Below are 27957 nucleotides of genomic sequence, written 5' to 3' on the forward strand. Positions count from 1 at the left end.
AATGAATTAAAGGAATTGTTATGTTTTCCACAGCTCCAGAGATGTAAATCTTTATGCAGTGAAGAAACGTAATTAAATGAAACTCGAATTTTAAAAGCTAACTATTCATATTAATGATCAGTGGTTAGAGATGTTTAGTTTTCTGTCACAATTTCAATCCAGAATTAATTTGGTTCTAAAATAAAATAAATGGAAAATTGAGGACTCACTCGAATCTTAACGCAACAAATATGAACTAGATTTTTAGTTCTTTGTAACCTTCTGTAAAAATTCCATAACTGTATTGGTGTAGATTATGCTAGGGATGAAATTTGGTTCCAGTGTTAGTATTCCAGATAAATTTAAAGAAAGGCATCTTGGTATTTGTTTTCTTTTGCTCTAAGCAAGTTCTTTACATTTTACTTGAATTAACTTGCAAAGTAAATGTTTATCCATAAATCAGTACTAAAATTAAAAACTGGTAAATAAAAAATTGGTAGTAACAAATTATCTAAATATAGATAATCTGAAAAAACATTATGACATTTCCCCCACGCCATAACAGTGGTATAAAACATGAACATGACGAATGATCGGATCCACAATAAAGTAAGAAAATGTTTGTTCGTGACTCTTTGTTGAAGGGTAGCACATACCAACAGAATCCTGAAAAAGATAAACCTGAATTATTTAGTATACAACTACATTTAAATAATAATCAACATATTTAGCTATTATATATTTTGTGGTAAAATGTCATGAAACATATCAAATCTTTGACAATAAGTTGGCAGTTAACTACTATTTTAAAATATTTGTGGGCAGCACAGTCTACTTACTATGCTAACAATACACATGTATTGTGCAAACATGCATAATTCTTGACCTTAAGGAATTTATACTCCAAAGTAAATTCTATCTTCGAAAAAAGTCCTAATATTGCAAAAATTTATTTTGCATTTTTCCTCTATCTTTGCTTTTTTCAGAACATGGTCTATACATACTATGCGGGCTGGGACTATGTTTCGTTTGTTTATCACTGGGCTCTAGTCCAGCACAGTAGCTGATACACAGTAGATATTCAAAAAATAATTGTTAAATGATTGAATACAGATACTTAGAAACTGCTTCACGTGTATTAACAATCTTTTGTGTGATACTAAAATTCAAGTATCAGATTCTGTGATATAAAGACATTTATGTCATTCTTACTTATTTGCCCAAAAATTATCTTTTGACAGTCTAAAGAACGGTGTTCTACCTCATCTGAGCCACAGATTTAGCTCTAAAATAAGAAAGAACTATTATTAGACATGGATAACAGAAAAGAAGCCAGGGAAAAAAGTTCATACTGTTCTCCAAATAAAAGCATACCTTATCAACTTTTAATTTTAACAGAAAACTATTTAGTTTATGTTAACTATGTTCTGTATATACAGGTATATGTTCTGTTAGCTATGCCTCTCTGAGGCATAACATCGTCCTAGTTGCTATCTCCAGCTATTACAATCCTCTTAATAACAAATAATTAGATTGGTTGGTTGCACATTTCCCCTCAACACTTACATATGCTGTAACTTTAAAGACAGAAGAGGTAATTTGTATTTTCTTGGTTTGAGGATTCTTTCGAACACTAAAATAGGGAGGAAAAGGGAACATTTTAAAATATAACAAGCACTGGCATAATACATTTAAGATGCTGATCCCTTTTAGTATTCAGGTGTTCTTATCCATATATAACATGGAAATATAGAATATCCAATTAAGTAGTTTGCAAAGAATGGCATCTGTGGTTTCATCAAAGGATGGGGCAACGTTAACTGAATTGAAATTGCAGAAAACTGAATTTTACAGTTAGAGGGTTTGAGGTCAGTTTGAGACTCAGATGGTAAAAAGACTCCTAGGCCAGAGACAATTACTGGAAAAACAAGAATTGGTTAAAGTCAGACTGAAGTGTAAACAGCCATAAGGGGTCAATAAAAACATACTAAACTTAAAGAACTAAACAGGCTGAACATAAATGACAGTTCTGCCACTGATTTGTTATTTCACTTTAGGCAAGATTAACCTTTCTGAACCCCAACTTTCTCATATGCAGACTGGGTATGATATGGTTCCCTTTAGGATTATATGAGAATTAGGTGGAGTAATGTATATGAAAACTATTTATTAAATTATTTATTACTAAATTATATTCTATTAAAATCACTTTCTCTCATAGCTCTCTTTCAGTTACTCTCCCCACAAAAGATAATCTGTGGCAATATATAGTGAGGGAGCAAACTGAGGATTGAGGAAATAAGCTACAGATATATATTTATATATTAATTCATATATAAATATGTACACATATTTATAATGCTTTACAATTTGCAAAATACTTTTATATACTTTACCTCATGTAAAGATCACACAACTCAGTGAGGCAGGCATTATTTTGCCAATTTTACAGACAATAGAAGTAGAGCAGTTAAATGATACATTTCAGACATTCCAACTAAAAGTGGTATTTCTGGGAATAGAATTTAGGTGATATAGAGTCCAGTTATCTTTCCCTACACCTCACCTGTTTATCTTATACCTACTCTAAATTCATATACATCAAAGGTATTGTCCATGTGTTACATGAGTAGGTTAAATTTAAAGGAAGATATCCCTCTTTTTCACTTTATCAGGTGAAAGTACTTCTTTCCCTTCACTACATATGTAAAGAAATGGGGAGAAAGAGAGAGGAGGAAGAAGGGGGAACTCGGTGGGAGGGTGTGCATGCATGTGTGTTTGAGCTTGTGCACCTGTTAGAGATGACCAGATGCAAGCCATTTCAGGGTTCAGGGTTCAAGATTCTTAGGCAGTTTTCATCTTTAAAACATTTCATTCAGATTTAAACCCAGGAATCATGCAATTAAATTGATTTCCATATATTTCTATAACATAAGTTGAGGTCATTTTCTTTTATTTCTCTAATGCGTAAGATACACTGCTTGAAAGTTGGAGACTACATTTAAAATTTCATGCTTATCTGAGAGAAGACTATCACCACTACATATAAAACGTTTGCATACACCTATATGACCACCCAGATCAAAATACAGAACATATCTATGGTTATATCTAATTTTAAATACTGATCTGGAGGTGGTTATATGGGTGTAAACATATATAAAAATTCACTGAACTTATGTATACTACGATTTATTCAGTTTACTGTATGTAAATTACTCCTCAGTTTTAAAAAAATGAACCCCTATAAAAGTTTGTGCTTATCAAATAAACTTAGAGGAAATTTAGTATTTGATACTTCACATAATAATCACTTAACACATACAAACACATACCATAGGTGTATTATTTTTAAAAAGAAACTACATTTGTACATTATTAGGAGTTGGTTCCTAATGGAAATAAATCATATTATTCCATTTTATTACCGCTGATCCTGTATTACTGTTACTTTAAAATATCTCTAAGACAATTCGTCTAATTTTTTATAGGTCAAGCAAAGTATATGATCACCTGTCCTATATCTCATAAGAAAAAAAGAAAAGGAAATATAAAGTGATATTCATTTGTGCCCTAGGGTGTTCTACTAATAATTGCATTATATCAGATTTTTGGCAGTCACTAATTCACTCTCCAGGTAACCATAGTTTTTAAGGATGCTGGAACATAATTTCCATGTAGTGCTTTTAAAAAGTATGATTGTATTAATGGTTTAGAAATAGTGTAATAATTGGTTTCTTATCAATATCATCTGTGCTAATTTCTGAGGATCAGTCCCATATTGACTCTAAACGTTATGGTGTGCAGACCATTCTAGCTAACTCTGCTCATTTTAAGACACAAGGATCCCACCGCTTAATTAGCATCTGAAGGTCATAATCTAAGCCTCTCAGTTCAAATCATAAAATCTGGGGCAGATATGTATTTTGGAGAACGTCTCCTAAAACTTTGACAAGAGCATGTGTTTAATGTCTAAAGTAGGAAAGACACAGGCACCATTAGTAACTATAGAATTATTTTTGAAATGCAATGAAACAATTGATCATTTGCTCTCCAAGAAAATGGTTCTAAAGTATTGCCTATGTGACTTAAAGGGACCATAATCCTTGAAAATAAGGCATTTTCCAAAACATTTAAAAGATGTCTTTTATAGGACTTGTAATAATGGATGAGGGAGAAAATATCTTAAGAATGTTTTTACCTTTTTGTTTGAGTCAGAGACCCTTAAAATCAGGCTCTGTAATGTGCCCTCAATATCTACAAACATAAGGGATGGACTTCTTTGCTAGAATGAATCAGGGACAATGTTTATCTGCAAGTGCAGGTTAGATAATGTAAGGTAGCTACTGCACGTATAATTAGAAAGGTAGCAAACGTTTTTCTAAAGCATGTAAAAACACCCAAAACTCAAGTAAAGGAACAGGAAAAAACATCCGTCTTGGTTAAGGTAGCTTGTACAAATGACTTGATTAGATACATGGCTCAGAATTCTGAGAAATTACTGATGATACTTCAAGTTCCACTTGTGCTTCCTCTACTTATACATCCCTTGATAAATGCTATGTTGAACCAACCTGTATCTTTACCTTAACCAACTGACACAGCATCTGACCCAAATCAGCACGACTAATATTAGAAAAGCCCCATGTAGTGCATATGATAAGCAAACCAACATAGCTCCTAAGGGATTTTGAGGTCATTTAACGCATTCAGTTGCTTTGTGTTGGCACCTAAGCCATCTCAAGCAAATATTTATTATAATCATAATTTTCTACTGAAGTTGCTTTGGGAAGACAATTTCATATCCTCCCCTCATTCAGCAAAGAAATTCATAAACATGCTTAACTTGGATCATCGAGAGAAATATTTAATGGGTCTCAGAGAAAAGTAATGCTGTAACTGGGCTGGTCTCCTTCCCAGTCTCCCCTAGAATGACAGACTTGTGATGCATCACCCCTGAATTGGGAACAGACTGCCCTCCTCTTTGCTGGCCCTTGTGGACTTGACTCCATCAAGACGTCCCTGACTGCTCACACCCACACTGACAATTTCTTCTTTTGAACTTCTGGGGTTTTTATTACAGTATAAAGAGCTGTAAACATTTGCCTATAAATAACTGAATATTTGATTATATAAAAAACATTTACTTATAAAAGATTTTAAACAATTACTTTACTATTATTTACTATGTTAACTTGTAATTCCCTTAAGGTCAGAGACTGCCTGATGCCTCCTCTTGCACTCTTTAGCGCTTGGTCGAGTTCAGTGCCCAATATTAACACTTGCTGGTTGCCTGATTAAGTGATTTCATGGACACAATTCTTATCCTTTCTGTAAGATGTCATGAATTTTGGATACTCATTTTATGAGTGGTCATTACTCTTTGAGTCATACTTTTTCTTAGCACCCAAAAAGTATAGAAGAGTATCACAAGTGAGAATTCAGGGAAGGGAATGTTGGAAAAAATAGCAGTTTCTTCAATGCTTTGGTTCTAAAGTTATTTCTATTTCAAATATCTCTAACAGAATCTCTTCCTCCACAGCACATGGTAGTGAGGAATTCCACAGGTTCATGTGGCTGATGAGGCACAACACACTGTGGTGGCTGTGGTGTGTGTGTTTGTGTGTATGTGTGTGTGTGTGTGTGTGTGTGTGTTTAGGGTACATCGAGGAGTATCTAGCGGGAGTGCTAGAAGCAGTCTTGTAAGTTTTCATGAGCTGCAAATGATAAGAACAGAATATGTTTGATGTAGGTATGTGCATGTTATTTCTGAAATTCTGTTTCTATAATTTCTCTTCCAACAATCTTTATGTATTGACACAATAACTTTTTCATAAAAATCAGAGACAGATTATAGAAATATTTTTCTGTTTTTAAAACTATATCAAAAATAAACTCAGTAGAATAACGGAATCATGCAGTTTGTTGTATAGCTGTATGACACATGTAATGGATATGAGAATTGAGGTGTTGAGGATAAGTAAAGTAACAATCAAGAGTTTGATGAGAATCTAATTCTGTTGTTTTCCTATTAAAGTAAAATTGTGGGGCTTCCCTGATGGCACAGCGGTTAAGAATCCGCCTGCCAATGCAGGGGACACAGGTTCAAGCCCTGGTCTAGGAAGATCCCACATGCCACGGAGCAACTAAGCCCGTGGGCCACAACTACTGAGCCTGTGCTCTAGAGCCCGTGAGCCACAACTACTGAGCCTGCATGATGCAACTACTGAAGCCCACGCGCCTGGAGCCCATGCTCCGCAACAAGAGAAGACACCGCAATGAGAAGCCCGTGCACTGCAACGAAGAGTAGCCCCCACTCACCACAACTAGAGAAAGCCCGCACGCAGCAACGAAGACTCAATGCAGCCAAGAATAAAATAAATAAATAATTTTTTTTAAAAAAGTAAAATTGTGTAACCAAACTCTGGGAATCTTTGCTTTTACTTGTTCCTATCCCATTTGCCTATAAAGATGATTCAATATCTTCATCATTGAAAAACCCAACTAAAGAATGTTCACTCCAGTTAAAATAAAAGCATAAATAAAAGATTTGTAAAGTCTTTATCCTCACTTGGTCTTCAAAAAGAAAAAAAAAAAAGCCCTAGTGGAATACCTAAAACAAGTTTAGGATTAATTTTGAAATGATAAAGATTAACACTTAGGTGAAAATTCTTCTACCTCTTTAGAACAAAGGTAATAATTTTTTTTACTATTATATTTATTAGTATCAGTCAAGCAAGTTCAAACACCCTGAGGGAGCTCGTGTCCCCTTGAGATTTAAAAGAAGGCCTAGGGACAAAAGGGAGACCTGGAAGAAGGCAGCTGCTAGTAAGGGATGGAGTGGGTGACAGGTCTGGATGAGAAAACAAGAACAAGAGGCAGCTGAGAGGACTGAGGCCTAAAATAGGGTCAGGGAAATCGAGAAATTTTGTAGCCTGGAAGAGAATAAGGAGGCTCTGAGGAGGGGGTCAGGGTGGTGCTATTTTTACTCACTTTGGTTGTTAATAGACCCACAAATAGTTGCTGGGTAATCCTACCAGCGTTAAACAAATAATTTGCTCTATTAACCAGAGATTCACAGATTGTAATCGAGCAACATTACCTCACTAGATCCTTATAGACAAGCTTTGCTGTTTCCAGATATGGATTAAGCACATCTTCATATTGACAAAGGGCTCCACCAAGGCAAAGATGTTTGAAAAGACAAAACAGGAACTCTTCTCTATCTGGTTGGCTGAATACTTCATATTTTTCTGAGTCTTCCACTAGTAAAACCTATGTAAGATGATAAAATTCATCTCAATGTAACATAATTTGAGGTTCTAATTTTTATGTTTTCAAAAGGTTCAGTTTATATGTTTAAAAGTAATTTTAGACCTATTTTAAGAACCAATCCTGAAGCAATGGAGAAAATGATCTGCAAGATCTGTGCTTATTGTCCCTCCATTCTATCATTTTACCAGGTACAGACAGTGAAAGGAATAAATCTAAACCTAAGCCTTCTCTTCTTCTGCTTTCTTTGTTCTAGTTTATATCTTTAGTAATCGTTTTAGTGCTACTGAAATTTTAGAGTTGAGTCACTGTGAATCTCATTTGGAAACAATGGTAGTATAAATAAATGGAGAAACTTCTCCATCCCATAAGGTCCATAGTCTTTGCTTCCACCAAGAGGCTAAACACAAATGTTCATTTTCTAAGCTCTCTCATAGTGTTTGGATTACTATTTTCCTTATGCCCACAGTTACACCATTTTGAACTATTCCGGTAGCTGGAGCCTCATAATCATCTCTTCTTCTGTTCTCCTCTAATAATATCACCTTACACGTCACCAAGCTACATGGATGCTTGCTCTCTTGAGACCTTGCTACCTGTTTCAGAAAATAGTTTGACTAGGTCTGATGTGGGGGATTTCCTTACACCATTGGGCATTACAGACAATCGCTTAATTTGTTGACTGTAGTGGACATGAACAGGTGATGAATGTATACTACAAAATATATTCCTTTTATTGAATTGCTTATAGCCCATTTACTTGAAAAAGAATGTGAAATAGCTAATAATAAAATATGGATACAGTAAGATAAAAATAATAAAAGACAAAAGAATGTAACCAAGATATAAAGTGGGAAGAGAAAATAAAAACACATAAGGAACTCTACATGGAGAAGAGCTATAAAAATTGTGCATAACACTTAATGCTACCACATAGGTAAAGGAAGGATATATGAGTCATATAACAATCACTGTCTAGCAGTAAGAAGTACACTTTTTATTAGGAAAATTGATTAAACTTAACATTTTATTTACCTCAATCTCAAATGAAAATCATTACAAGGTCATTATATAAGAGGCATTAAAAAACAATAAACTCTCTGGTGTAGTCTATATGTAGTTTACTTATAATGACTTGATGAAAGCTGAAGTTGTATGTAGTAAAAGGTAAGAGGAAGTGGTCCCCAGTTTACTGCTCTCTGTGTGCCACATATAACACCTGTACATCTCCTCTCCCTCCCTCCCTCTCTCTCTACAAGGAAATAATGTAATATTAAAACCCAAGTTTGCAGCCACCTAAAGATTTGGCTTAATACAAGTGTGACAAAAGCCCTTAGGGGTGAATAGTTTACACATTCCTTACACAAGGACTCATATATTGAATTGATTAGGCTGTGCAATTAAAAAATTATAATTAAAAACATTTTTGGAGTGAATGTTAAAACAATAACATTTTATGTCTGATCTCCCTCTCTATTCACATACAGATCTGTCTAGTTGTGTAGCCCTCCGAGAGGAGATACGCAATGGTTAATGAGTCCAACTTCTGAGCCGCGGTCAGGAAGGAGGCTATTATCAGAATTTAATTACACAGTGTGCCAACAGAATCTGTGTTGCTACACAATGGGAGGGCCCTTTCTAGTTCAGGCTAAAGCTAAAAGTTATTTAGATTTTTTTCAGCCAGAAAGCAACCAAGTTAAAGCCCGCTCCGTTGTCACAGAGTGGCAAAGAACACAAGAGCAAAACATACAGGCAATCGGCAAAAAACACCGAGCCCCAGCGCTTCCTGAATAGAGGTGCTACTCATGGCGATAAATAAGCAGGAGGCAGCTTTGCAGGGTATTCTGTTGAAGAGCAAACCCTCCTTTTATTTTTTATTTTTTGGCCGCGCTGCATCCTAGTTCCCCAGCCAGGAATCGAAGCTGTGCCCCCTGCATTGGAAGCACGGAGTCTCAACCACTGGACAGCCAGGGAAGTCCCACAAATCCTCCTTTTAAAAAGTCATTGCTGAGGCTCTCTCTGTAGAAGTGATGGTGTAGGAGTGAGTCCTTTTAGGTATTGTTCTAGCGAAGATCAATGTGTGGACTGGCTGGATGGTCCCTCGTCTCCTACGGACAAGATTCCTGTGTCCAGAACGATATATCAGTAGTCTCCCTATTTCATTTCTATCTGCATTTGTAATACATTAGACTTGTACATCTTCCTTCTCTCTTAATGTATAATAATAATAATAATAGTAATTAGCAGTAGTTAATATTATTGAAATCTTACTAAGTGCTGAGCATTGTGTAAAGCACTTTAAATGCATTATGTCACATAATTCTTACATTATTCCTATCTCATATATGAAGAAACTGAAGCTTAGAGAGGTTAAGGATGACAGTTATTAAAGTGACAGAGCCTAGATTTGAACCTACGTCTATTTGATAGCCCTAATTTTTGACCGCTTTGTAAATACTCTTTCTCATCAATTAAAATAATAATGATGATGATATTTCATTTTAACAGCATTTCATAAAATGCTTTCTCAACAATTTTAGGAAGAAGGTAGAATGGGCATTTTAATTTCCATATTGTACAGGTAAGATCTTGAGGCTCAAGATATTGAATGACTTGCCTAAGGTTATTATTATCTTGTAAATAATAAATCAGGAATTAGGAAAATAATCCCTATCTTCTGATGCCAAGTTCAGTATGCCTCTCATTAAAACAAAAATTAACTTAGTTAATCAAACGCCTTTTTGATCTCAGCAATGAGACTAAAAGATTATTTCCCTCCAGGGATGTTTTTAAATATTCATTTGATATGTTAAGAGAAAATATTGAAGAAAAATAATCATCAATTAAATAGGCCAGAGTTTCTTGACCTCAGCACTACTGACATTTTGGGCCAGATAACTTTGTTGTAGGGACTGTCCTGTGCATTGCATGATGTTTAGCACCACCCCTGGCCTCTACCCATTAGATGTCAGTAGAAGCCCACTGAGAACTAATGAAATACACACATAATCAAGTTGATAAGAAAAGTGCCATCCAAGAAGAAACCTACCCGGATAATGATTATTACTGATCATTATTCATTGATAAGAGGTATTTTATGGGTTTTAGGCAGGCAAAAGTTTTTGACATTAAGCATTTCCTGAAATGAAATTCTATTGTGGAAATTTAAAATTCTGTACTTACTTTTCGTAATTCATCAGAAATAAGGAAGGGATCACAAAAAGAATCTAAACATTTAACAATATGTCCATTCTCTCGTACAATATCTTCATCATATAATGGATTAAAAAATGACATTGAAAGCTGTGTGCAAGGAACGTTTATAGCTTCAATTTTTTTCACTTCAGTTCCTGAATAAAGAGATATAAAAATTAATTTAGTACTCTCAATTATTTCCAAAACAAATATCACTCTGCAGAGATTCTAAGAAGTAACCAAATACAACATATGTTTTGATATATTTAAAAGACACATTAGTTTAGGGATTTTATTAAATTCTTATTTTGCAGGTTGTTTATTTTTATTAATTATTAAAAGTTTATAACAAAATTTCACCATTTCAGGCCTAGATGAAGGATATGTAAATTAGAAAATACTTGAAAATGAAATATTTATTGTGTAGTAGGAGGTTCTTAGATCAGTTTTAATGTATATATCAGAATTGCCTATAAAACACAGAAATTGCTTCATATGATTTTGGATTTGTATTATGCTTAATGCTTTATAATTCATATTACAAAAATTTTAATTAACTTAAGTAAGGATATTTCTAAAGTCACTGAGGGTATTTTGAAAATGTTTCTCTCCATTTAAAAATTTCTCCCTTGTGATCTCACTTACAGTGTTTATTACAAAAAAAAGTTTTTCCAAATCAAGGTAAATTTCAAACCAGGCCCTAATCAAGTTATTACAAGTGTTAGAGAAATTTGAAATCATGGTGTTCTATTTTTCTCTTGTAGCTCTAGTTCTTCCCATTTCCACACCAACACCCCCCCCCCCCCATTTATTTCCTGAATGTGTCTTTCAGGAATGGATTTTCTGTTACTAGAGGTTCTATTAAATTGCAAAAAGACATAAAGATTAAGGTGAATACTTTTATTATTGCCTCAGTGAGTCACTCAGTCGGTCTCTCTCTTTTATGCACCTACATACGCACACGCACTCATTCAGATATAAAGGGGTGGAGTTCTCCTTGTTCAAAGTTCTAGGACGATTGCAGACTTAGATATGGTGTGTCCTCTCCCCAATATATTTGCTGGATCTCTGACCTGAGAAGCAATTTGAGCTTGAGAAGAGTAATGGTGATTATTTGCACTTCCTCCCTCTGGCTGCCCACCCAGAGTCTTGCTAGGACCTGTTGCTCTCATTCTGATCCTAAGCTGGGCTAGTGTGGAGGCAAGAAGAATGCCTGGAGCCAAGAACTGTGCATGCCTCAGTTATTTCAAAAGATACGCTGCTAAGAAAAGCTCCTTTTGTTCTAGAAGCAAAATCCTTCGGGGGATTAAAGTAAAAAGAAGACCGTAGAAAATGACAGAGTAGGTCTGAGTAATATTGGAAGACCAAAGAACAAGAGCAGTATAAAGCCAGACAATTTTCAAAGATGGGTTGGTGGTCATAGGGTGAGGGACTGACATTGGGCAACATGCCATTTTAATAAATCTACCCTATGTCTGATTTGGGGAGTGGCAGGAGGGTGTGGATGGTGAGAGAAGGTAATTGAATTTAAACCACTTAATCTGAAACATAGAAACAGAACTTGCTATGGACTGAATTGTATCCCTCCAAAATTCATATGTTAAAGCCCTAACCCCCAAAGTGATGGTATTTTGAGATGGAGTCTTTGGGGAAGTAATTAGGGTTAGATGAGGTCATGGGTGGGGTCAGGAGGACCTCAACATATGAATTTTGAAGGGACACAATCCAGTCCATAGCCTTCTGCCCCTGGCCCCCCAAATTCATGTCCTTCTCACATGAAAAATACATTGATTCTATCCCAACAGCCCCAAAAGTCTTAACTCATTCCAGCATCAACCCTAAAGTCTAAAGTCCAAAGTCTCATCTAAATATCATCTAAATCAGATATGGGTGAGACTTGAGGTACAATTCATCCTGAGGCAAAATTCCTCTCCAGCTAAGAACCTGCAAAACAAGACAAGTTACATGCTTCCAAAATACAGTGGTGAGATAGGCATAGGATAGACATTTACATTCCAAAAGGGAGAAATAGGAAAGAAGAAAGGGGTGATGGTCCCAAGCAAGCCTAGAACTTGGCAAGGCAAATTCCATTCGACTTTAAGCCTCAAGAATAATCCTCTTTGGTTCAATGTTCTGCTTTCCATATCTACTGGGGCGGTTCTTCCTCCAAGGAAGTGTGTTGTTGAAACTGAGGGGGTGACCCTGACGATCTCTGAATTGCCTTCTCAGTCCTTCTTCTCTTTTCTTGAAGAATAGCACATGCTTACAGCTGAGTGGCTCCATGGTGTGGCCCTGTAGGATCTAAAAAGTCTGATAGCCTTCATTTTGTCTCATTTTCTTCTGTCCCCTTTAGTTCAAGCTGGCAGTGTCTTTGCTGGTACAATCCCATCTCTATTTCTGGCTTCTGCTGAAATGGCTGATTAAGCCCATGAGTTGCACCCATGATCTCTTTATCAAATGGTTGCTCAAGGACACACTTAGTGTGCTCTTCAGAACAAGCTTTCTCATTTTCTGCAATATGGATATGCTGAGAATTTTCCAAATCTTCAAGTTCTGGTTCCGTTTCGCTTAACAATTCCTTCTTCAATTCATCTCTCTCCTTCCATATTTTACTATAACCATTCAGGAGGAAACAAGCCACTCCATCAATACTTTGCTTAGAAATCTCCTCAGCAAATATTAATTTTATCACTTACAAGTTCTATTTTCCACAAAAACACTAGAACACAGTTCAGCCAAGTTCTCTGCCATTTTATAACAAGGACTGCCTTCCTTCCAGTTTCTAATGCCATGTTCCTCATTTCTGTCTGAGACCTCACCAGAATCAACCTTAACATCCATATTCTAGCATGCACCTCAAGACTCTTACAGACTATAACCATTACACAATTTCAATGCTACTTCCACATTTTTAGGTATTTTTACAGAAGCACTCCACTTGGTACCAAAATCTGTATTAGTCTGCTTGGGCTGCTATCACAAAATACTGTAGACTGGGTAGTTTAAACAACAGACATTTATTTTTCCACAGTTCTATAGGGTGGGAAGTCTAAAATCAAGATGTCAGCTGATTTAGTTCCTGGTGAGGACTCTCTTCCTGGCTTGCAAACGGCTGTCTTCTAGCTGTGTCCACATGTGACAGACTCTTATAAGAACACTAATCCCATCATGAGGGCCTCTCAAGACCTTATCTAAACCTAAAATCTCCCGAAGACCTCACCTCTAAATACTGTCACATCAGGAGTTAAGGCTTCAATATAAGAATTTGGGAGGGGACACAATCCAGTGCATAGCACACACTCTCTGTTATGTAGAAATTTGGTTAAATTATGTCTCCAGCATTTATAAGTTTTACATGCATCACTAAGATCACACAGAAAGTTAAGCATGTATTGTTTTTTCCCCCCTCAATACTAGCATTACAATACACTGGATAGCTCCTTTTTATTTAGTGTCCAAGTTGGTGCTTTTCTGGAAACCCCATTAATGTGGAAGTGACAGAGGCAAGATCAGTTCTAGAGCCTGGATTTGAATCTCAACTCCACCTGGCCAGCTATGTAAAACTGCACAAGTTACTTAGCTCATGCCTCTGACCCCTCATTTCTGAAATAGGGATATACAGTAATACCTCTCTGAGAGTTGTTTTGAGAATTAAAGGAGGTAAATGTGCATAATGCCCTTAGCTGAGCACATAGGAAGCACCCATTACACGTCAGCCAAAGAAGGGCAAAGTATGTCTAAAAGAAGGGGGCCGTGGCAGTTGGCTGAGAGGATAAATCAGCACCAAAAATTGGCAACGTAGGCAGTGTAGCCAGTAGTGAAGGAGATTCCATCATCACTCTCTTTAAACCTGGTTCACTTGCTTGAAAAATGTCTTTTCTCTCATTAAACAAAAGCTATTTCTTATGCTTATAAAGGCCCTCAGAGTAAAATTAGAGAGAAGATGGCCGATATATGAGAAAAAAGAAGAAAAGCAAATAGGAGGAGATAAAAACAAATTAATGGAAGAGTACAAGCAATCCACTAGAAACTTCTGTTTCTGAAATGGAGTGCTATCTCTTCTTCTATTTTTCGAAGTACTTCTAATTGATTCTGTCAAGTACATGTGGAATTTTAGAACCTTTCTTTTTGCAATGCCTTTTACAAAAATTAGAAAAAAGTCAGTGCTGTTTTGTGAAGTACGTACCAAAACGGGGGAAGGCAGAATGCCTATTTCAATGAACGTTATCTTTTGTAAATGAGTTTACTGAAGTTACCGTAAACATGGTTTGTAAACACCATGATACGTGACTCTGATAATTTCCTTTTGAAGATTTGGAAATGGTAAATATATTTTCTTAGATACTCAGCTTAACTTTGTAAGTAGTCTGAAGATCACACTGTACTAACTTTTTGTTCTATAAATTTTGCAGTGGTCTTTAGCCAAAAGCAATAAAATTTGACCTACTAAGTCCAACATCATGAACTGTTTGTAAACTTGTGCTTGACTAATACTTTATGAAAAGTTATTTTTGTGTAAGGCCACTAGAGTTCCATGAAAATATGTTGTAAGAATTTACCAAAACAACCCCATCTAATTTAAAATCAACTTACATTTTCTGGAGCACATATTCATGTTACCAACCAGATTCTCCTTCTAATTGGAATGATAATTTATTCTATTGTTAAGAGGGCTCAACCTAAATTTTCAAATACAGTGTTCACGTTTCTGTTTTCAAAATAGTCTTCTGTTAACTCTCTAATTTCTTCCTTGACCTGAGAGTTATTTAAGAGATTTGAGTGTTATTAAGTGTTTAAATGTTTGGGCAATTTTCTTTAAAGATTTCTAGCTGTGTTTCAACGTACTATGAAAATATTATCTATATGAAGTTCTCCTTTTGAGAATTTAAGACTCTCTCCTCTATGATTTAATACATTATTTTTAAAGACTGTTCCATGGTGGCTGCCAGAAATCCATTCCCCTGACCCAACTGAGATTTTGCCCACACATCCACACATCCGTGGAATCTTACCTGACCCTTTCCCACTGGGTAGAATTGACCACTCCCCTCCTTTTGCTCCCATTGCTATGTTAGCACCTGTGATACATTATTGCACATATCTTAAAGTATATCAGTGAGTTCCTTGAGTACACATTTTCTCTTACTCACCTTTATGTTACCTGAATCTGTCAGAGTCCATGAAAGGTGCACAATAAATACTTTCCAAACAAATGTAAAGAGTGAAAAATTGCTCTTAGGTGTTAAGCCAGGATAGCAGCAGTGGACTACCAGGAGAAAGATGCAGGGCAGGCCTGGCACAGTTGATAATATTTGACTTTGATGTTGTCAAGCAAATGAGTCATTATTCACAATTTATATTTTAATAATGAAAATTCCTGAGGAAAAATTTTGTTATAATAGTAAATAGTAATCTGAAGAGATGAAAATAAATTTTGTTTACCTAATGTAATCCACTGTCCAGAAGAATCTGAAAGTAACTTCAAATTGGGAATAACATTTGGATCTTTAAAAAAAGCCTAAAATACAAATTTGAGGGGAACAAGTTAGATATATTATTATAAACAGTAATAAGAATTAAATTCTTAAATAACTATAGTAAAATCTCATTTAATTTAAATTGGGGAAGGATAATTTTAAATTGCTAAAATGTCTTAAGCAATAAATGTTTCATAAAGAAATGAAGTTCGGGGCTTCCCTGGTGGCGCAGTAGTTGAGAATCTGCCTGCCAATGCAGGGGACACGGGTTCGAGCCCTGGTCTGGGAAGATCCCACATGACACGGAGCAACTAAGCCCGTGAGCCACAATTACTGAGCCTGCGCGTCTGGAGCCTGTGCTCCGCAACAAGAGAGGCCGCGTAATGAGAGGCTCGCACACCGCGATGAAGAGTGGCCCCCGCTTGCCAAAACTAGAGAAAGCCCTCGCACAGAAACGAAGACCCAACACAGCCATAAATAAATAAATAAATAAAATAAATAAACCCAAAGTTAAAAAAAAAGAAATGAAGTTCTGTTACCTTCAAGTTGGAACAGTATGAACAATACTGTTATGTCCAAGTAGATACCTTTGGGACTAATTTAATAAATACAAAGTAATGATTTACAGTGAAAAGTAAGAGGTTATATAATGTTTGAAAATTTTGTTTTCTTTCAACCTTGTTCTCCCAATTAACTGATGTAAGTAATCACTGCTTCCACTCTCCCCAACTAAATCTAAATCTAAATGTAATTGTCAATTTAATTCTATCCAAGGGGCACATAGAAAAGTGATAAATTTCACTTCTTTTAAAAAATTTTTTATTTTTTTATACAGCAGGTTCTTATTAGTCATCCATTTTATACACATCAGTGTATACATGTCAATCCAATTCTCCCAATTCATCACACCACCATCCCAACCCCCCCCGCTTTCCCCCCTTGGTGTCCATACGTTTGTTCTCTACATCTGTGTCTGTATTTCTGCCCTGCAAACCGGTTCATCTGTACCATTTTCTAGGTTCCACATATATGCGTTAATATACGATATTTGTTTTTCTCTTTCTGACTTACTTCACTCTGTATGACAGTCTCTAGATGCATCCACATCTCTACAAATGACCCAATTTCGTTCCTTTTTATGGCTGAGTAATATTTCATTGTATATATGTACCACAACTTCTTTATCCATTCGTCTGTCAATGGGTATTTAGGTTGCTTCCATGACCTGGCTATTGTAAATAGTGCTGCAATGAACATTGGGGTGCATGTGTCTTTTTGAAGTATGGTTTTCTCTGGGTATATGCCCAGTAGTGGGATTGCTGAGTCATATGGTAATTCTATTTTTAGTTTTTTAAGGAACCTCCATACTGTTCTCCATAGTGGCTGTATCAATTTACATTCCCACCAACAGTGCAAGAGGGTTCCCTTTTCTCCACACCCTCTCCAGCATTTGTTGTTTGTAGATTTTCTGATGATGCCCATTCTAACTGGTGTGAGGTGATACCTCATTGTAGTTTTGATTTGCATTTCTCTAATAATTAGTGATGTTGAGCAGCTTTTCATGTGCTTCTTGGCCATCTGTATGTCTTCTTTGGAGAAATGTCTATTTAGGTCTTCTGTCCATTTTTGGATTGGGTTGTTTGTTTTTTTAATATTGAGCTGAATGAGCTGTTTATATATTTTGGAGATTAATCCTTTGTCTGTTGATTCGTTTGCAAATATTTTCTCCCATTCTGAGGGTTGTCTTTTCATCTTGTTTATGGTTTCCATTACTGTGCAAAAGCTTTTAAGTTTCATTAGGTCCCATTTGTTTATTTTTGTTTTTATTTCCATTACTATAGGAGGTGGATCAAAAAAGATCTTGCTGTGATTTATGTCAAAGTGTGTTCTTCCTATGTTTTCCTCTAAGAGTTTTATAGTGTCCGGTCTTACATTTAGGTCTTTAATCCATTTTGAGTTTATTTTTGTGTATGGTGTTAGGGAGTGTTCTAATTTCATTCTTTTACGTGTAGCTGTCCAGTTTTCCCAGCACCACTTAAGTAAGTAATCACTGCTTCCACTCTCCCCAACTAAATCTAAATCTAAATGTAATTGTCAATTTAATTCTATCCAAGGGGCACATAGAAAAGTGATAAATTTCACTTCTTAAAAAATGAAAACTTTCTATATGGCGAAAGAAAGAAAATTAGCCAAGAGTTTTATTTCCAGGCACCAGCAGTTGACTCTGGCTGAAAAGATCTGAAGAGAAACGTATTAAAAGTATCTTAGGTAGTCTACATAATTATCAGGAGATGTAGAGAATCAGGTTAAGTGCTGGGCCCTCAGAATAACACAAAATCATATGTAGAACTGCCCTGATGAGGAAAGAGTCATCCTTGCTATAGCCCCATCAAGCACTAAAAAGAGATACCATGATCCTTTCCTCACCAAGGCTACTGCTGTGCCAGGACTGCCCTAACTGAAAGCTGGATGCCTTTGCCATAAAAATTCAGGATTCTGTGTGTACCTCTTTCCTTAAGTTGCTCACTTTTCAAAAACTGGTTTTGCACTGATAAATCTGGTTGGTAGCCCTAGATCCCAGGTTTGTGCTCTGAGTGCAAAAGAGGCAAGTATTACACAGTGAAGGAAACCATCAACAAAATGAAAAGGCAACCTACTGAACAGGGAAAATATTTGCAAATCATATATCTGATAAGGGGTTAATATCCAAAGTACATAAGGAACTCATACAGCTCAATAACAACGACAACAAAACCCCTAAAAATCTGTTTAAAAAATGGGCAGAGAATCTGAATGGACATTTTTCCAAAGAAGACAAACAGATGGTGAACAGGCACATGAAAAGATGCTCAACACTAATCATCAGGGAAATGCAAATTAAAACCACAATGAGGTATCACTTCACACTTGTTAGAATAGCTATCAACAAAAAGACAAGAAATAACAAGTGTTGGCAAGGATGTGAAGAAAAGGGAACCCTCGTGCACTGTTGGTGGGAACGTGAATTTGTGCAGCTACTATGGAAAACAGTATGGAGGTTCCTCAAAAAATAAAAAAATAGAGCTACCATATTATCCAGCAACTCCACTTCTGAATATTTATCCAAAGAATACAAAAACTATAATTCAAAAAGCTATAGGGACTTCCCTGGCAGTCTAGTGGTTAAGACTTCACCTTCCAATGCAGGGGGTGTGGGTTCCATCCCTGGTCAGGGAACTAAGATACCACATGCCTCAGGGCCAAAAAACCAAAACATAAAACAGAAGCAATACAGTAACAAATTCAATAAAGACTTTAAAAATGGTCCACATCAAAAAAGCTATATGCATCCCTATTTCATTGCAGCATTATTTACAATAGCCAAGATATGGAAACAACCTAGATAACCTAAATGTCCATAGATGAATGAATGGATAAAGAAGTTGTGTTGTACACACACACACACACACACACACACACACGCGCGCGCACACACTGGAATACTACTCAGTCATAAAAAAGAATGAAATCTTGCTATTTGTAACAACATAGGTGGACCTTGAGGGTATTATGTTAAATGAAATGTCAGACAGAGAAAGACAAATACTCCATCGTTTCACTTATATGTGGAATCTAAAAAAACAGAACAAACCAAACCAAACAAATAGATACAGAAAGCACACTGGTTGTTGCCAGAGAGAAGGGCTGGGAGGTGAATGAAACGGGTGAAGGGGTTGAAGAGGTACAAACTTCCAGTTAAAAAATAAGTAAGTTATAGGTATGTAATGGACAGCATGGTGACTGTAATTAATAATACTGTACTGCATATTTGAAAGTTGCTAAGAGAATAAAATTTAAAAGTTCTCATCACAAGAAATTTTGTAACTCTGTATGGTGACAGATGATAACTAGACTTACTGTGGTGATCATTTCGCAGTACATACTAATATCAAATCATTATGTTGTACACCTGAAACTAATACAATATAATGTCAATTATATCTAAAAACAGGCAAGTGTTTTGGATTCCACTTCGGACTTCCTAAAAAATGAAAGGTGGAAATCACTCCAAATCACATGTATGTTCAAGAAGTGTTGGGCAGTCAGAAAACATAATGATGTCCATGATGAGCAGTAAAGAAAAAAAAAACAATAGACTGGGAGGAAATATTTGCAACAAATATGATTTAAAAGGTGGGGGAGGGGGCTTCCCTGGTGGTGCAGTGGTTAAGAATCCGCCTGCCAATGCAGGGGACACGGGTTCGATCCCTGGTCCGGGAAGATCCCACATGCCGTGAAGCAACTCAGCCCGTGCGCCGCAACTACTGAGCCTGCACTCTAGAGCCCGCGAGCCACAACTACTGAGCCCACGTGCCACAACTACTGAAGCCCGCGTGCCTAGAGCCCATGCTCTGCAACAAGAGAAACCACCGCAATGAGAAGCCCGCGCACCACAACAAAGAGTAGCCCCGCTTGCCACAACTAGAGAAAGCCCGCGCAGCAACGAAGACCCAACGCAGCCAAAAATAAACAAATTAATTAAAAAAAAAAAAAGGTGGGGGAGGATGATATCAATGGCTTATAAAAAGCCCAATACTTATAAGAAAAACTGACAGCCTGATTTAAACATAGCCAAAGGATACAAAAAGTCATGTAAAAATTACAAATAGCCAATAAACTTATGAAAAGATGCTCAACTTCAAGAGCAGTGAGAGAAATGAAAATAAAATCCAGAAGATATCATTTTTCTCATTATATTGGCAAGATTTTAAAAGACTAGTAACAGACTTCCCTGGTGGTCCAGTGGTTAAGACTCTGTGCTTCCACTGCAGGGGACACGGGTTTGATCACTGGTTGGGGAACTAAGATCCCACATGCTGCACAGTGCGGCCAGAAAGATAAAAATAAATAAAAAGACTTTTGGTCAGAGTACCAGAAAATACACACTCTTACATACTGCTGGTGGAATGTGAATTTTTACCACCTTTGGGGAAGTATTGGATACTATCTTGAACTTTAAAAACATGTATAGCTTATGAGCCAAGAAATTCCACTTTTAGGTATGTGTCATATAAAAATGAAATCACCAATAGTTAAGATTTATCTGCAAGGAATGTTTTTAATAGGTTTTTGGTGTCAAAACCTGGAAACTTCACTGCCCATCAGTAGAATGATTGAATAAAATGGCTGAATAATAATAAAAGTGGTTGAACACAGTATATCTATACTAGATGGTATGCAGTTATTGAAAAGAAAGTATTAGAATAGAATGTAAGCTCCATATGCTTTTTTTCTTATTCACTGCTATATCCCCAGGGTCTGGCATTTAGCAGTTATTCAATAAACATTTACCGTATTGAATTTGAAGGAAAGCCATAAGTATTTTGAGTAAAAAGAGTAGTTTAAAAGTAATATGTTCGAAAAAACAAAACAAAATAAAACCTCTATTTATATGAACATAAACAAAAGTATGGAAGAATATATACCAAACATTAACAAGTCACCTAAGAAGTGGTGGTTGTGTAGGCTTGTGGGAAGAGAGGGGTTGAGAGGGTTGGATTTGATACAGAAAGATTGTTGACTCTTTGTTCTTTGTTTAGATTGTTGCAGTAAATATTTATCTTATTCTGACACTCCCTTTAAGCTATCACTCTCTTTTCCTAAATAGCTTCTTGAAAGAGGAGTCTATCTTGTTTCACTTTTTTGTCTACCAGTTATTCTTCTGTATCTGGCTCCTGCTGCCATCACTCAACTGAAAGTACACTCGACATCACAATTCCAAAAATAAAATGGACGCAGTCCCTGCTCTCATAGAGTTTACAGACTAAAAGGGAAGATATTAAGTAACACGCCATGAGTGTTATGAAGAAATGCAGGGTGCTATAATGCAAGTACGTAATAGGCAGATCTACTCTAATGGTTTTGGGAAGAAAGGTTAATGCAGAAAGAACATTTAGATTTAGATCTAAAAGGTGAGTAGGAGTCAGCTGGGCAAAAGGTATACTGGTAAATTCTTAACAACGGATACCCCTTCCTCCCTGCCAAAAGCCCTGATTTGTAGCATTTGCTGATTTCCAGGGTGGATTTCAAGTTGCCAAAAGCTTAACAACCAGCAAAGCTTCCTGAAAATTTAGCAGTTAGGCTGTCCTGAGCTGGTTCCAGCATGACACTGGAAAGACTATTTTTCAAGATGGAGAAAATGTCAAGTCTGCAAGGTGAGAACGGAGGGGACTTCCCATTGAAGAAAAGTAATGAGGTTCAGTGTGACCAGAGTTGATGAGCTGATGGTCTGATGAGGTTGGGGAGTTAAATAGGACCTTGTAGGTCAAGTCAAAAATTTTTATCTTAATCTAATATTGATCTAGATTGATCAGTATTTTGAGCTTAAGGGCAGTTGGAAGACCCTGAAGAGATGTAAACAGAGGAAAGATGTGATTAGAGTCATATTTTTAAAAGCTCATTCCTGCTGCAGTGTGGAGATGAATTGAGGGGCTGTAAAGAGACTGATTAGGAGGGATGGTGCTACTGTAATCCAGAAAGGTCTGATGTTCACATGAGAATGCTATCATGTCAAAATGATAGCAAGTGGGAGGGAGAGAAGTGGATGGATTCAATGAATATTTAGAAGAAAGGGACAAAGGGAGAAGGAGGAATCAAAGATGACTCTTAGAATTTTTGCATGAATAATAAGGCAGAATGAATGTCGTTTAATGAGAGGCAAAAGTGGAGAGGACCAGGTATGTGGGTGAAAATTAGTACATTCAACAAGTATTTGTGAATGTCTACATTATGCCAAGCAAGACAAAGTCTCTGTTCTCATGTTGTTTACATTCTAATGGTGGAGGTTAAAGGTAAACAATTTGCAAGTATATATGCCCAATTACAAAAGTCTTCCCCAAAATTATTCTTCAGAAAAAAGGGAAGTTGCCTTATAACTTTAAAAAGTCAAATAGTGTTTGTGCAATTATTTTAATTCATATAATACACATCTTGAAAAGATACACATATGCTGGAATTAACCCCAATTAATACTCATTTTGAATGCTTTTTAGAGGTCTTCTGAAGAATCGGCAAAAGGGGGAATTTAATTCAGATTTAGTAATCATCCCTGGGGGGTATCCACTTACAATTACATTTTAAATATCATAGTGAAAGGAAGTAGGTTAAGTGGCCTGCAGTTAATTGGCCTGGAGCCAATGCAAATAAGTCTTCATAAAGGCCCCTCAAAGCAACAGTTGTTCTATTGAAATCACAATTATGTACCTGAAGAATGAATTTTTTTAAAGAAAACAAAAAACCCTGACCTAATGTGTACAAATGGTATTTTGGGTTATAGAATTTCCAGTGAGACATTAGAAGGGATTCTCTGAATCTCAGATAGCTTTAGGAAAGCTGATATCCTTTGGAAAAATATTTGATTCACAAACTAGTTCCAGTGATAACAAAGATACTGATGTCAAATGCATGTGAAGATTTGCATAAACTTGTTTCATAAAATGTGAGAGTAGAAACATATTTCTAAATTAATATTTTATATAACACAGTTTAAATGTATGTTTATTATATGTCACACATATGAAATATAAGTAGATGTTTGACTTTATCATCTATCTGGCAGACTGCTGATTTCTGATCCAATATCAAATCTCTCCTTCTTCCTTAAGGACTCCCAATTTTATTTGGGACAGCAATGTGCTCAGCTAAACGTTTGCAGTTCCTAGCAGTCTCTGTGGTATGTGGTCCTGAGATGCAAGCAGAGTCTGGTCATGAGATATAATGAGTTGTGCGGATCTTCAGAAAACTCTGTAAATTAAGGAGCTCCCTTGCAGGACATATGGAAGATTCCTGTCATTATCCCTAGTCCATGGTGAGGATGCCAACACTATATACTAAGCCCAGAGCTCTCTCTTGAGACTCAAAGTGAGATAATATATTGAACTATCTACGATATTGCCATTTGTATGCACCTCAAATTTAGCATGCCTGAAACTGAACTCATTTTCACTATATATTCTTTTCCACTTTCTGTGTATTTAAATCTGCCACTCTAATCAACCAAATCAAAAACTTGGTCATCCTACATGTTGCCCTTTGCCTAACTCTCAATTATCTTACCAGTCCTTGAGTACTACGTTTCTCATAAACGTCTCTCCAGGCCATCCCGGTGCCCCTGTCTTAATTCAGGGTATCACCATATACTGTCTGGAGGATAACAGTTTCCAATTTGTTCTCACTGCTTCCAGACTCAGTCCTAACAATCTACCTTCCATACTTCTGCCAGGTGATCTCAGTACTTTAAATTTTACTGTCTTGCTGAAAACCTTTCAGCAACTCCTCAGCAGCTAGATAAAGTCTAAAGTCCTTTGCATGGCACATAAAGTCTTATACAATATCGTCCCACCTATCTGTCTAAAATAATCCCACTTTGTCTACCTGACAAACTCCTACTCATCTTTCAGGCCCTAGCTCAAGTGCCCCGTCTTTTGGAAACCCTCCTTTAACCACCTCAGTCAAAAATGACCACTTTCTCTTTTGTGCCACTACAGTACCTTGTGCATGTTATGTTTTATATCACCTCTCATTCTGCAATGCAATTTTTGGTCTGTTTCCTTCTCTTTAACTGTGTATTGTTCATCTGTACAGACTTAGGAACTAAAGAAATATTTGTTGGATGAATATTTCCTTCCTTCCTTCCATCCACTTACTACCTCACAAATACACTTTTGGAACATAATTTGTTTTTAAATTGAAAGGGAAAATTCATAATCTGGAATCCTAGTTTAAGCAGTACCCTTTGTTTAGTTATAGTTTTTGTAGTAGAAATGACATGGAAGTTGGAGTCAAAGGCCTGGGTTTTGCCATTTGCTGGGCAAGGTTGCACAAATTATTTAACCATTCTGAGCTTCAGTTTCCTCAGCTGTAAAACGGGGGTCAAAACACCAAATTTACCAGATTGTTGTAAATATTAGTGATAGATGGATAAAAAGTGCTGAAAGCTAAATCTGGCACACAGGAGTCACTACTGCTTTGGGAAAACACTTTGTAAAGTAGTATACAAATGTTAATAACAATAACAGCACTTATTATGAGACAAGCATTTTGCTAAATATTTTATATAATTCATTTAATCTTCATATTAATCCTATCAGATATTCAGCATTATTTTCATTTTCAAAAAGACAAGCACTGTGACCATTTTGCAGAAAAGTAAACAGAGGCTGAAGAAGGTTAAGTAACTTGCCCAATGTCATAGAGCCAGTAAGTGGCAAGAGTTGGAATTTGAACAGAGACAGCTAACTTGAGGCCAAATGAGCGGGCGATCCAGGTTGTGTAGGGCTCTAAGCATAAATGATTTTAGGGACTCTAAGAATACAAAACATCTACTTTTGAAAAACTCCAAAAACATGTGAACATACTGGAGTATCTCAGAGTTCCTTGGAAGGGGATTCTCTAAGTGAGGAGCTTTAGCTAGTGAGGGGCCCTAAAGATTCATTAGCTTCAAGGTAAATCTCCTTCCGGGCCATGCTCTTAGCCACAGTGCTTTATTTCCTCCAAATTAGTTACATGAGTAAAAATAATGATTGTATGAATACAGTTCTTTAAATTGAAATATGGGAATAATACTGTCTACCTCACAGGAAAAAATTAGGATAAATAAACATGAAGATATTGAAAATTAGTTTGAAAAAAATTGCCTGCTATTGTGGAAATTTGTTGTGCTTTATGGATGAATTTTGATTTTGTTGAAGAACTCTGTGTCTATTGAACAACCCAAATTAATTCTACACCCTTCTCTATGAAATTTTTCTGATACCAATGACCCTCCAATTGAGTGATCTTTTTTTTCCCTTGTGCCTAGGGTACCTTATATATCCTCCAGTATAGCAATTATTTTGTCTTGTAGAGAATTCTTTACATTTCTAGCTTCCAAAACTGTACACATCACTTACAAGCTGGGATCAGGTCTCTTCATCTTTTTAATACCTCCCAGCAGGGATACAGTAAGTATCCAACAAATATTTATTGAGTAAATGACTTATATTAAAAATTCTACAGCACTCTAAAATTCAGCAAATTAAAATCCTGATCATCTCCTTTTAAAAAAATATTAATTTGAGAGCCAGTACTGGCATAAATGAAAAATATTAAAAACTATACAAATTTAACCATGAATATTTAAGAAATGTCATTAATGACATCATCAGTGGCATATTATATTAACGTTATAACACTAACTTAGGTAAAGGGAAATAGACATTTAACCAATTTACCCTCTGTTCAGGGTTGAAGAGTATTCCACCCTCAACCCTCTGCCCAAAATTCATGTCCTTCTTGGAACCTCAGAAAGTGACCTTAGTTGGAAACAGGGTTGTTGCAGATATAATTAGTTAAAATGAGGTTATACTGGAGTAGGGTGGGCCCTTAATTCGATATGACTGGTGTTGTTATAAGAAGAGAAGAACACATGGACACATGATGGACACATGATGAGAGAGAGCTACGTGACTTTGACAGAGGTAGAGATTCAAGTTCTGCAGCTGCAAGCCAAGCAGTGCCAAGGACTGCTGGCAACCATGAGAAGCTAGGAAGAGGTAAGGAAGGATTTGTCCCTATAGATTGCAGAGAGAGCATAACCCTGCTGACACCCTGATTTTGGACTTCTAAACTCCAAAACTGTAAGACAATACATTTCTGTTGTTTTAAGCCACGCAGTTTGTGGTACTTTGCTACAGCAGCCCTGGGAAACTAATTTCCCTCACAGTAAATATTTTGGTTTGTTAATTAGGCTAATATTTTCTTCACTGCACTATCATTCTGTATTTGATGATCTGATTTTTCTATTTGCTGGCAGTCTTGCCATGGGTCTGTAAGATCCTTGAAAGCCAGGCTCCCTTCTGTCTTGTTCCTTCTAGCAACCCCACCACTTGACAGAATTCCTAGTACATGGTATCTCTCGGGAAGTGTTTGTGAATGAGTAACTAAACTACGCCAACTATGCTACAGTCAATGCCTGAAGGGCATGAATGGCAAAGATAATATCATAAACCATAACAGTATATTCCATTTAATTGAGGATTAAAAAACTTCAGGATTTTAAATAAGGTGAATGAAATTTAACAAACACACCAGAATTTGCACCTTCAAATGAGTTTTTCCCTTTTCAAAGCAGCTACCTCTACCAGCTAAAGACTTATTCCAATAACTCTGCCACTGCTTAAGACTTTTTCTGGAATTCTTCACTGGAACTGCTAATAGAGCCTGTACTCACAGGGTAGACTTGATTTCGAGAAACAACCAAAAGTAATTTGAAGCTAACCCTAGTAAATAAAGCTGGTTATAAAGCTGGATAATATTTAAAAATGAGGTGTACCTACTAAAAGAGAGACCAATTTTCTAGCGAGAGACTGACTTTTCAAAATGGAAAAGTTCTATATGGCAGGATACTGAAGATGAGCTAATTTATGGTGATATGAAATGTAAAAGTTCCTCTTAAAACTGATCATTTGAACCTTTTTATTATTCTCAAACTCCAAGAAAACGACGTCACTAAGTAATGGCGTCTTCACAAGAATTTATGCCGAAGTGGGAAAAAATGTAAAATCAGCAGTGGTCCAAGGAACTCTCCAACCCCCATACCAACCATAACGAAATCATCCTTCCGATAAACCTGAAACGTCTGGTCAAACCCGAACGCCTGCGCCTTGATCCTACCCAGCATGGACCTGGGGCAGAGAAGAGAAAGACAGTCAACTTGGGGTAGCATCCTCTGGGGGAGCACATTCAGCCCGTCCCACCCACGGAGTCCGCCCCTCGCCCCTGTTACTGCTGCCTCCCGGTTTCACTCAGGAAGGGGCCGCCTCGCCGCCCGACCCGCGTCTCCACAGCCGCGAAGACCGAAGGACTCTTCTCTTCCTGCCCCTCGGCCTCTCACCACTGGCGGAGCCGGCTGGTGGTCTCCGGGGTGCTCAGAGACTGGAAGGTTTTCTGAGGCAGGAATCTGAAGTAGTAGCCGCCCGAACGCCCCAGCTCCCCAGCCGCCATCTCTGTCTTGGCT

General features: G+C 36.7%; 1 protein-coding gene across 1 annotated transcript; it reads right to left on the reverse strand.

Moving 5' to 3' along the window:
• Nucleotide 1: 1 nt before the first annotated feature.
• Nucleotides 2-27957, reverse strand: CFAP300 (cilia and flagella associated protein 300). Its single transcript, XM_059929370.1, has 7 exons — nt 27835-27957; nt 27544-27625; nt 15889-15964; nt 10435-10601; nt 7082-7254; nt 1546-1612; nt 2-645 (listed from the first exon to the last, which is right to left on the reverse strand). Exons 1-7 carry the CDS (start codon nt 27942-27944, stop codon nt 517-519), a joined length of 804 nt encoding a protein of 267 aa, XP_059785353.1. The 5' UTR covers nt 27945-27957; the 3' UTR covers nt 2-516.

The sequence above is a fragment of the Balaenoptera ricei genome, chromosome 8 (genome assembly GCF_028023285.1).
Source record: "Balaenoptera ricei isolate mBalRic1 chromosome 8, mBalRic1.hap2, whole genome shotgun sequence".
NCBI lineage: Eukaryota > Metazoa > Chordata > Mammalia > Artiodactyla > Balaenopteridae > Balaenoptera > Balaenoptera ricei.